Source organism: Alexandromys fortis, unplaced genomic scaffold (genome assembly GCF_014885135.2).
Source record: "Alexandromys fortis isolate MF-2015 unplaced genomic scaffold, M_Fortis_MF-2015_v1.1 scaffold_37, whole genome shotgun sequence".
Classification (NCBI taxonomy): Eukaryota; Metazoa; Chordata; class Mammalia; order Rodentia; family Cricetidae; genus Alexandromys; species Alexandromys fortis.
Window position 1 is genome coordinate 5,799,401 of NW_026067914.1, and position 12,482 is coordinate 5,811,882.

Below are 12,482 nucleotides of genomic sequence, written 5' to 3' on the forward strand. Positions count from 1 at the left end.
CTCATGCAGTCACTACCCATGCTAAAGAGTGGCTTAACAAATCACAAAGTAAGCTTTGAAAGCTGCGCTGTTTCCCATCCAGGGGAGAACCGATTTCCCATCTACCACAGGCAGGCAATCCTGGCACTGTTAGTTCTCTGGTACAGTCGTTGGTTGGTTGTGTCCAGGAACAAACACAGCCACTAGGGAAAGTCCAATGTATAATTTGGACTTGGATGGAAAAGGAAACAAACCCATAAATGTTTTAGCATAGGGTTAGGAAGGGGTCAGCAGTAATTTTTCCAAGTCCCCCAAAACATTGATCAAATTCCCCTTGATATGCTAGGGATTCTGGAGCCCTTGTTGAAAGCCCTAAATGAGCCAATGTTTAGGGGTTTCTTTGTTTGTTTCTTACAGTGTTGGAGATGGAACCCTGGGCTTTGGACATGCTTCGCAGACACTCTGCCAATGAAATGCTCCCCTACCCGTAACACACATATGTCAAAACCAGTCTTTTCTCTTACGCGGTCCTGCCCTCGGTGTCATGCTTGGTGGCACTGGTCCCCTTCTTGCCCAGCAGTGAGGCCACCTTCTCAGCATCTCCATTCTCCACGGCCTGCAGCAGGCGGTCGTCATTCTTGTTCCACTCATTGGTCTGTGGAGCAAAAGGTTGAGGAAGAGGGGTGAGTGACTTCAGCCACATCGCTGTCAAATCAAGCCCTACTCCCAACCAGCAGCTCCACAAATGCCTTCAGCTTCACCGTGGGAACACCCCCCAGAAGGCTGGTTTCTCCAAAGAAAGAACCAACCACTTAATGAACTACCAGGCCTCGGCAAACTCTGAGGTACGGTCACTCGGTCACTCCCTTCAGCTCCCCTTCAGAAGGTGAAGCGATGTGGACAACGGGCCAGTTTACTCATTAGCTAAGTGCTTGCTAACCTTGACAGCTGGGGCCTGAGAATGCAGGCCTTTGACCTAGTGCCCAGTTCACTCGAGAGCACTGCGCTACCAAACCAAACCGGCAAGCAGGTCAAGTTTACAAAGGCTTTAAACACAAGCTCTTCCTGCTGGCCTGCTTACCAGGCCTCGATCCTCTGAGCTGTCTGCAGGTTTTAAGTAGCTGTCCAGACTGCCAACTCAATGAAGTATCGCCCAGGACAGAAGTTGTCCCTGCTCAAGTTATTACACGCCAAACAGCCAGTGCCACCGAGGGACTGAATTCTTCAAACTCCGAGAAACTGCTAGTGAGCGCCGTATGAAATAGCACAGCTCTGTATGATGACCTCAAATTGGATTTTTATCAAAGTCTGTCTGGGCCACCGTCCTCCACATTCCTACCCCAACGGTGTACTCAAAAAATTTAGGCATTATCCTGATGACAAACCAAGCGTCCCATTGAAGGGAAGACAGAAGTGCATGGCCAGGGCACCCGCTCTTCTTACCAGTCTAAGAGGTGCTACTTAACTGTAGCACACACGAAGAAACAGATTGCAGGTGATGTTCCCCCAGAGTGCGCTTTATAAACAAACAAACAAACAAACAAACAAAATAAAGCCTCGCTGAAGAGTGTTAGGGCCAATGATCTCTGGCTACACTTCCCCGAAAGGGAACAGATTAGCCCCCTGTAAAATCTTCCCCTCACGTGCACTGACTAAATTAAGACTGGATCGGGCTTATCAGAAGAATGGGACAGCTTAGTGGATGACACTGAAAGCGTTTAAGTGAGGTGAGGCCACAGGAGAGGCTTTTCTGCCTGCTGCCACTAAGGCACTCAGCTCTTCAGAGAAAAATCCAATGAGGAGGGTTCCCTAAATGAGTTCCAGGTGGATCTCTGGTGAGGCCGCGGCAAGGAAGGGCTCCCTCCCATGCAGCCTGGCGGGCAACAGCACTTGCCTAAGGCCTGAACCGACTCTGAATCAGGCTGCAGGACCTGAGCCTCTCTAGGCAGATGAGGAGAGAAGCTGGCATCTCCTATGTGGATGCTCAGGAACTGGCACCGCCGGTCAGTCTGTAGGTGCTGCCCAGTGGCTCATGATGGGCAGGGGGACAAGAATAGGTGCTCATTCATAGCAGGGACCTTCAGGGTGTGAATGGAGGGAGACTTCAGAGCAAACTGAGAAAGGGAGAGCCGGAAAGGTGACCCCCTACTTTCTTCTAAACTTCCTCTTTCTCAGACACCGCTCCACACACTGCCACCTGATATATTATCTCCCTCTGGCACAGCATGGGGGCACGGTCGAGGAGCATTCTGATGCCACCTCTCTTAGGCATCTAGAAGTAAATTCCTCATTTCCACCCTTATCCCTGTTTCCCCTAACCCTTCCCCAAGAGGCACAACATTGAAATCAAGCGCCAGAAGAAACCTTAAAAGTTATCTCGGTCAATCTGCAGTCAAAAGATGGGATCAGCCAGATAAAAAGATGAAAAGGGACGTTCTCTCCTAACATTTCAAGGTCATTTGCACTCCGGAATCAAGAAAGGTTTCCAGAGATCACCATGCATGGAGAATGTCTCTTCCTCGACTCTTCTGTGAAAATCTGGTTATAAGACAGGCCCCACACTGGTCACTTTTAAGAGTTTTCAGCCCAGTTTTGGGTTAAGCTAACAAAATTAAAAGCAAAACAAAAAACGATACCACCAGGTGCTCAGGTTTAATAAGACTGAACGCCTTGTGGAACATCTGGCTCGCATAAACACGTGCCCACCGGGCAGAGAGAGCAAGTACTTGTTATTAGAGAGTCACAATACAGCAATGGAAGCCGCGGCTTAGAGCACTCTGCCATCCACCACCTACACAGAGGACAACGCCTAAAGCTGACCAGGCCCTGGAGGAGCCTAGGGCCTTCCTGGTGACCCCTCTGCTACTCTGCTCTGCTGTGTCCTCGGGGGCCACCTACTCAGCTCCACTGAAGCCTACTGTCTAGCCGAGATGAAATATGGCATCCTGGCTTTTGCTCGAGGGTTCTGGTTTGTTCGTTTTAGCCCAAACCTCAGTTCCCTGAAGGCAGTGGGCTGCAGCTTTTCTCTCTTACATCCCCGGTGCCTGGAGAATGCGCAGTGTGTGCTCCCTCTTGGCTAATCTAAATCTCTCTTGACTTAGCAAATATTTGCACTGTCACAATAAAATTCATTCTCTTTTAAACAATTAAATCATGTTTCAGTCTTTTAAAAATACATTTACAGGCTAAATGAGGCCAACTTCCTTAGCTCTTCCACACACACACACACACACACACACACACACACACACACACGCCAGTTTTCCATGATTTTTAAGCATGGATACTTTCCGCAAATTTCTTCATGACTAAGATGCCAAACCTCATAAATTCAACCGGGTGAGCCTGTCTCTCCCTCCCAAGAACCACCCAGATGGCGGGTGAGTGTGCATACTCTCGCTCTCATTCTAAAGATTCTGACCCAGTGGCTTGAGATGATTCCCAGGAGTCTCTTAGGTCCAGCAACTATTCTCCCTGATCCCATTCAGAGACATTCGGTCTCTGCCAAGGCCGGCTAGGGAATTTATGTAAACCAATTCTGTCCTCCACAAGGCCTTAATAAGAAGAGGATGGGAAAAAGAGAAAGAAATTCTCTGTTCCAACACCACTCAGCGAACATTAGGCCTTTGCTCAGGGATGCATCTTCAATGTGTCCGTGGGATGTGTGCAGGGTTAACAGCCCCGCTCAGAAGAGACCAAATTCACAAATGACTTAAGTAGATGATAGTACAAATACGGGGAGTCTGCAGGGCAACCAAATGAACACAACGGGGTTCAAGAGCACAGACGATTACTAGAAAATGATTAGAGAACAAGACCAACCTGTAAAGCTCCACTTTATATGCTGTACGCATATAAAGAAAGATCCAGAATAGAACCACACCATGTAGAAGTGGATACAATAAAACCAAGGACAAGGTTGTAGTAAAAGCCAGGATGTAAGTTAGGAGTTGAGGGGCTGTGGCTGGTGAGAAAGGGACGCATGGGTCTACATAGTGGCCCTGGTCTGCTTTGCAATCTGGTTAGTGGCGCCATAGACACTCACTTGGCTAAGTATCCGCCAAACCATATATTCACGTATGTTTTCTCTAATAAATCATATTTCTCCTCTCCCTTCCCTCCCCCATATATAGAACGAAAACATCGTTGGGGTCTGCTTCTGGCTAAGCTGACACTGGGTCAAGGGTGAACAGATGGACACACTCCCACCTGTTTACCATACCATTTATTGAAGACAAGTCTGTTCCTAAAACCTGCTTCTTAATCATCTGGAAAATTTATAAACCCACTCGGTGATGAAGCTGCTGTTAGATTCATGTACATACACACAAAACATGCATGTAGCTTCAAAGGGTCTAACTGAGCTGCCCTGGCTGGCCTTGAACTTGATCTGTAGCCTTAACCTTGGGTTGGCTCCTCCCTCAGTCTATGGACTGGCTGGGACACAGGGTCTATACCATCAAAATGAGCTTATTATTCTTGAACTAGACAACCTGTCCCATTCCCGTCTAACTAACACTCCACGAATCTTTTAACATCCACAATAAACAACGGCTTCTACAGCTACAACCTGACAATGCATTACGGATATAGAGGCAGGTAACACTTTAATGCAAAATTTCTACTCTGTTCCTTAGAAATCACATTTTAAAGGACCCTAGGGAAAACTTCCTGGACAGGAAATTATTTTATTGAATGCAGCTTCACTATTCCAGGAGACTGTTCAAACAGACATTATTTCAACAGAGCAGGAGGCCACATTTGCAAGTTCAGGAAGCCATATGTTACACTCCAGAGACATGTGTAATGTGTCAGCTATGAAGGGCTGCCTGTGGGAAAGGCAGACCTCACCCTCAATGCGGGCTCCCGACATTCCTGCTAATATATCACAAGTGAAATTTTCAGTGGCTAGCCGGTACGTCTCCCAGCTATCAAATCACTTCCAAATGACACCTACTTGCTCACTACTCTTCCCTTGAAGCTTGGCCCCTGAAAGTCCTGACTGTCTCCATCCAGGAGAGCAAATGGCATGTCATGGTGATGGATGCTGGGGCTTTGGCAACTCGCAACATCTGCCCTTGGTCAGACATGGCATCATCTTCTTGTATTTTGGTTTAATCGTGGAAAACTAAAAAAACCAGTGGAAATTCAGTGGTCACAGACATTTGGCCAAGGGGCAGGCTTGAGTTTTGAAACAGATCTGTCCAGTCGAAGCAAAATAGTCCAGGGGCATAGAAGAGAGCCAGGAAGAAAAAAGCTTCTTGGAGTTATTGAGAAAGATCCTAAAGCCCAAACCGCTGCAAACTGAAATAGCACTTGTTGTATGGGGTTTCCTGGAGCAGCTATCAGGGAGAATCTATTTGAGAGATTATGTTTAGAAATGTTTTATTTTCCCCTCTAGTTTATGGAGAAGAATGGATTGTTTTGCCAATACAATCAGCAAGGTAGAAGGCAAATTGTATTTGTACTAGGAATGTTTCAGATTCATGCTACACAGATATATAAAAAAAAGCTTGTACTTCAAAACTTTAAAGGGGGACAATAAACAGGCAAGCTTCATGGCCCTAACTAGCTTTCTCTGTCACTGTTGTTAACAGCCAGTTGTTAATAATGTCTATCTACTAGATATAAAGTAATGAAGAGGCTACCGATGTTTATTACGCAGAAAAGAGAAAAGCCCTATTTATTCATTCATTCAACAAGTATTTATTTAGCTCCTTTTACATGAGCACCATACCATTTACTGACTATAAAATATACAAAATTATAACATTTCCAGAAGTATGCCAACAATAAGAGCTAGTGTCACCTGAAGTGAGTGAAACAGAGAGCCAACCCCATTGAAAGGAAGGAGAACTCTCAGCTGGGCAAGTACATTTTTGTACCAAATCATGAACCAGACTGTGCAGTGAGAGATACTCAGGTCAATGGAGAGGAGTCATGGGTGAAGGACGCATGCATTCGGCAGATGGTGTAGACATGCATGAAGGATGCAGATGCATTCGGCAGACGGTACAGGCATGGGTGAAGGATGCAGATGCATTCAACAGACGGTACAGGCATGGGTGAAGGATGCAGATGCATTCAACAGACGGTACAGGCATGGGTGAAGGATGCAGATGCATTTGACAGACGGTACAGGCATGGGTGAAGAATGCAGATGTATTCGGAAGATGGTGTAGACATGGGTGAAGGATGCAGATGCATTCGGTAGACAGTGTCACATCTTCCTAGAACCTGTTCTCAACCTTCCTAATGCGGTGTAACCCGTTAATACAGTTCCCTATGTTGTAGTGACCCCATAAAATAAAACATAAAATTATTTTAGCTGCTACTTCATAACTGAAATTTTGCTAATGTTATTAATCAAAATGTAAATATCTTTGTTTTAAGATGGTCTTGGCCACCCCCCCCCATGAAAGGGTCACCTGAAGGGGTCACAACCCACATGTTAAGAGCCACTGTTCTACAACCTCAGAATATGATCTTATTTGGAAACCATCTTTACAGATAATCTTTACGATGAGGCCTTCCGGGTGTCTAGTGAGTCCTATGTCCAGTGAATGGCGCCCTTATAAGAAAAGAGACGGTAGGCCCGGGAAAGGTGATTGGGCAATGATGGCAGCGGAGGCTGGAGCTGTGTTGCCAGGTGAGGCACACCAAGCCTGGCAGAGCCACCACGGATTAGATGAGGCAGAGAGGTGGTCTCCCCTTGAGCCTCTGCAGAAAGCATGTCTCTGGCAGCACTGTGATTTGGGACATCTGAGTTTCAGAGTATGGCAGAATGCGTTTCTGTGGTCTCAAACTCACCCAGCTGTGACAATTTGTCACTGAAGCCTCGGAAAGCAATGGAAGAGGCAGGCAGGTACTGTGCTCCTCAGAATAGAGATCACACCCTAAATTCCAGTGTCAGAATGCGGAGACCTGGAAAGCCAAAACCTAGACTCCCGGAGCTCTTGATTCCGAGGGACACTTCAGGGACAGAAGGTGGTGTCTCAGGGTTACTATGGCTGTGAAGAGGCACCCTGACCAAGGCAACTCTTACAAAGGAAAGCATTTAACTGGGGCTGGCTTATAGGTTCAGAGGTTCAGTCCATTGTTGTCATGGCGGGAAGCATGACCACACACAGGCAGATATGGTGCTGGAGAAGGAGCTGAGAGTTCTACACCTGGATCAGCAGGCAGCAGGAAGAGAGGCAGCAAGCCACTGGGTCTGGCTTGAGCTTTTGAAAGCCCAAAGCTTACTCCAGGTATTACCCTTCCTCCAGTAAGGCCACACCTACTCCAACAAGGCCACTTCTAGTCCCTGCCAAGTGTTGCCACTTTCAAATGATTCAGCATCCAAATATATGAGCCTATAGGGGCCATTTCTATTCAAACCACCACAGGTGGTGAACAAGTTGACTGAGCCAGGGGGCAGCTATGGAGGGCAGAGGAAGAGACCTAGGTCTGGTTGGCAATAAGGCTGGAAAGAGAACTCTAACATTCTCTCTTTTCTCCCCTCCTCCCTTTCCACCTTCCCCAGCAGAAACCAGAGCCTGGCATACTGAGTTATGTCCCCTGAATATCCCTCTAAATACAGGAACCATGATTAAAGGAAACTCAGCATCACCCATGAAGTTGGTAGCTATACAAAAGCAATTAAAGTATGATTATTTACTTTGCAAACACATTCACAGTAAGACCTCTGTGAGTAGCAGCACACTCTTAAAAATTTTATGAAGGTACATATAAGATATGATTTATTTTTAAAACTCCTTGTTTAACAGAATAGCCTATGATCTGAGGAATTTTTAATGGTGTATTTAAACAGCTATAGCTTCTAAGTTGTGCTCTTTGTGTAAGTGGCATTGCACAGACTTCCCATGAAGCAGCCCCACAATGGGCTTATCCACAAAACCTGCTGACGCGTGTTTTAGGGTCTACACAGTCGAAGTCAGGGGTGAGGGAGGTTTCCAGTCTGCATATGCAGCCCCATTCCCACCACAGATGCTAAAAATAGAACAAGAGGATAACACAAGGGCAAAAGAATTGCACTAGCTATGAAAGCAGCTCTTCGAGAAACACGTTCAATGTGAATTCTTTGTCAAGACAGGGTTTCTCTGTAGTCTTGGAGTCTGCCCTGGAACTTACTTTATCACAATAAGAGAAGACAAGGCGTGGAACACGGGGAAGAAAGCAACATGAGTGATGGAGGCAGAGGTTAGACTGTGGTGACGGAAAAGCCAACAATACAGAGCGACCAGCATCCACCAGAAGCTAGGACAAGGACGGGATAGCATTTCCTTCAGGGCCCTCAGAAAATGTGAGCCCAACGCTGCTTTGCCTTCGGAGTTTCTGGCCTCCTGAACTGTTTAAGCTGGCACACAGTTTGTGGTCGGCCCTGGGATACCAACACCATGACGGACAGAGAGAAGGCTGTTCATTTCCCACCAGATGGCCCTCGATCCTCCATCACAGCTGACCGGAGGCCCACCATAACCTCTGCAGCAACCACACACTTCTCTGGTCTGTTCCGTGTTAGTTCTCAGTCCCTGGGCTAAGCACTGTACTTAGCTGGGTTCAAAGCCTGGCCCTAAAGTCGTTTAACTTTGTGCACTTCAGCTTCCTAAAGTGTAAAACACAGTTGCTAAGAACACACTTCCATAGTGATGCATGATTCCTCACTGCCACTCAGCAGACCTATGAGGACACTTTGCAATGAACCACTCTGTTAAAACAGAGCCAACGGTATTTGGATTCTGGACAACATTCCAAAGCTTTAGGTCACCATTCCAATTTTTTATGTATTTTGCAACAGAGGCTAGAAGCCTTATTTCACTAAGAGATTTAAGTAGTCAACATACTATACATATAAGCCCCATGGTTCATGTTCTCAGATGTCATTTGCTTATTATTTCTGTAGTGTTGGGGACTGAACACGGGATTTTTATAGGCTAGGCAAGCGCTCCCTGGTTCAGCTGTATCCCCAGTACCCAAGGTTAATTTTAAGTAGTCTGGATATTTTAATGGATTTAAGGCAACAGACACCATTGATTTATTTATAACAGAACACTTACAGTGCTCGAGAAAGGGCATATTTGTTGTAGCCTTTCTATACTCCAATAATAGCAAACTCAGAATAAACTCCAATATCCACCCACAGGGGGAAAAAAATCGAGTTCCAAGAAATTATTTCTGCCTCATATTAAAGGCAGAGGTCAGTGCTTTTTAAGAGCATAGAAAACGGCTAAGAGTTCACTATCAGTCTGATGTGTCCCAGGCTTCAGAAAAGTCTCTGTATAGGTGACCCTCCGACACCACCACCACCCCAGACCTCAGGGAATACAGGGCCTCCCAGGCAGGCCCAGGAAGGCCCAGCTCCTCCACAGAACAGTTCCGAGAGCAGCGGAGAAGCCAAAGCTAAAGATGCTGGCAGATGCAGAGAGATCTGAAAACCTCACAGAAGTTCCTACATTTGAAGCTGTATTCGTTACCCTTCAGAGCGCAAAGGGCAGCCTTGCCTTAGGGTTTTATGACTCAGCTAGAGTCTGAGTGATAAAGGGACAGGAACAAAAATCACCAAAAGGGAGAAAAGTCTAATCATGCAATTCCAGAACTTTGCTATATGCCTTAGGACATGGATTTTGACCCTACTCTAATGTGAATGTCAGGTATCTGTCACGTGACTACTTTAAAACCCAGCGAGTTTGTGGACCACTAAAAACAACGACGTCGTTTAAAATAATAATGATTTTGACATTCTGGAGCTCTATGTCCCAGGGCAGGCAAGGTATTATCTCTTATTATAGAAGCACCTTCTACAGAAACTCTTCCTGTGTTCAGCTGGTTGTGTCCCACTGACTGTGAGCTCAGGGACAGGCACTGTGGCTTTTCTATCTTATCTTGGGTACCCAGAACAAGGGTGCACAGTCAGAAATGAACAGTCTTATTCAGCAGATGAATAAAGAAGCCTCGGCAGTCCATTGAGCTCCACTCGCAACATGGGCGCTAAAAACATCAAAAGAAATCCACCCTCAAGGCTTCCTCTTGCCCACTCCAACTATTTGAGCGTTATTATCGTGACGTGTTCATCCCGACTGCTCCCTCATAGCAGGCAGAAAACTGGCTCCCTTCTGCCAGAGCGATTTCAAACTCTGGACACTAGTACGAGAAAGCCACCGAGTTCCAACAGCTCTTCCAACTTCTGAAAAGTTATGTCATATAAGGCTAAGGCATGGACCCGGAAATCAGCCTCTCTGGGGTCACAGACTGCTGGCTCCATTCTGTGACTTGGGCAAGTTACATCATTCTTCTAGCTTCGGTCATGGAGTAGAAGAGAGCAAGAGTAATCTCTATTTGGGGGGTTGGGAGAACCAAAAGGGTCTGATATTTCTAAAATAGTATCTGGCGGAGAGAAAGGCATTCAGCAAGTGCGAGCTAATTCGGTTATTACTCACAGTCCCACGGGACATCCCATTGTTATTTTAAATAATGGTCCTTTTTCTCTAGGCTTAGTGGGTATTCATATCCACAACATCCGCCCACAACTAGATTCAGATCTGCTGACTGGCTCTGGCAGAGAAAGAGATACTGCTGATGGCACGCGCAAGTCCAGAAGCATCTGCAACTCTGCTGGCCCAGAGAAATCGCTGCCTTGTAAGCTACTGAAGCGGTATGGACTTGGGGGAAACTCATTAAAAGTCTTAACATTTTGAAATGATACATCACTTTCCCAGCGAAATGAACTGCATGGTACAAATGAAGGGACATTTTGCATCTCCACAGAAAATAACGGAAGGAGATGCCCAACCTAGAAACTGTGGGATATATCTCACAGTTTAAGGTCAAGTGGGACAAATTTGGAAAAACCCACTAGACCATGAATGCTAGTTAATAAATTGCATTCTTGTCTGCCAGGAAAATCCCTGGAAGAAAGCCCAACAAAAACCCACTCACAGAGCCGAAGTCCGAGGGATGAGTGGTAGCAAGCACGATTCGTGCATTCCTGGTTTCCGCTTGGTCGTCATGAGGACTACCTGTCTTTAATTACAAGGCAATAACATGGGAGGACATCACACAAAATAGAGTCACCATTCCACGAGTTCCAGGCCACCACTACCATCTAATCACTTTCATTGTCAGAGCCTCCTGCTGCCACTGTCTCCAAACCACTCATTCCTCAGGCACCTGGACTTCTAACATGGCAACACAGAAGGATGGGAAGGATTTTCCTTTCTGCTTGTTTCTCCTCAGCGGACAGAGAGATCTGAAGAGCCACTCCACGGCATCCAGCAGACCCTGCCCACTCAAGTCCACATGAACATTCCATTTTCTATGGAAAGTTCCAGGCCATACATACATATACATATATACATATACATACACACACACATATATATACACACACACACACATACATATATGTTTGGATATGTGCCTGTGAATGCAGGTGTCCACAGTCCTCAAAGGGTCCCCTGGAGCTGGAATTACAGGCAATTGTAACTTGCCCTACATCGGGGCTTGGGAACCGAACTTGAGTCCTCACCAAAGCAGCAAGTCCTCTTCATCATGAACCCTGGAATTTTTAAGATTCAACTGTTCTCAAGAATTTCATACTGATTTTGTGCTCACGATATCTTCCAGCCCGGTTCCAGGGCTACCATCTTCCCGCTTCTATCCTGCAGGACAACTGTCTTTACCTTGACCACACTTCTGAGCTATTCCATTTAGCAAGTTGAATGTCCGGCATGCACTCTATCTGGATCTGGGAGTGTAACAATTTAGACAGCCAAGAGCAGCAAACATTAAAACTATTATTCTTAGTTTTATGAAACAATAAAGAATTTCCTAACTTTTCTCACTGTCACCACAATTTGTTAAAAAATGCATCGATGAGATTTCCATGAGAATGTTCGAATTTAACCGACACTTCAGTCTACATAAGCAAAAACTTGCCAAGGTATGCCTATAGCTATGGACTGTTAAGCCACTGGGGAGATAAAATCTATTTACATTTTGTGGTAGAACACTTGGTGATGCTCCTTGCACACATGAGGAGCTGAACAGCATTTGCTGTCATGCCGACCACTGGTATCATGGTCGCCACAGCAGCACTAGGGCCTGGCAGCACCACAGGAAATTAGGCCCACAACCGGTTCTCCACTCAGGGTCAGAGGCCGATACTGGCTGAGTCTGTATAGACAAGAAAATATAACCCTCTCGTGCCAGTGTCTCTGTATGTTCAGATCCCACCGATTTATTACACTCGAGCCACTTAAATAAACCCTGGAGAATTACTTTCCCTGAAATACTTTCTTAATAAATTACAAAATAGTTATGAGAGAAGATGAACAGCATTTGGAGGCTGTACAAATTAAGTGGATTCTCGTTTTCTGGTCTTCAAAATGAGGCCTACAACATAATTCTAAAAGTCACTTGGAAGATTTCATTCCGCAATAAAGGCAGTTTTCCAAATTAGCACATACATTTACAACTGCCAAATAGGATTCAGGACAGTCAGT

General features: G+C 45.9%; 1 protein-coding gene across 2 annotated transcripts in view; it reads right to left on the minus strand.

The window, feature by feature from the left end:
- Rai14 (retinoic acid induced 14) overlaps nt 1-12,482 on the minus strand; it is a 118,630-nt gene that overhangs the window by 47,604 nt on the left and 58,544 nt on the right. For both annotated transcript variants that reach the window (XM_050139039.1, XM_050139038.1), the window contains exon 3: nt 504-634. In XM_050139039.1, coding sequence (XP_049994996.1) covers nt 504-634 — 131 coding nt within the window. The remainder of the gene's footprint in view (nt 1-503; nt 635-12,482) is intronic.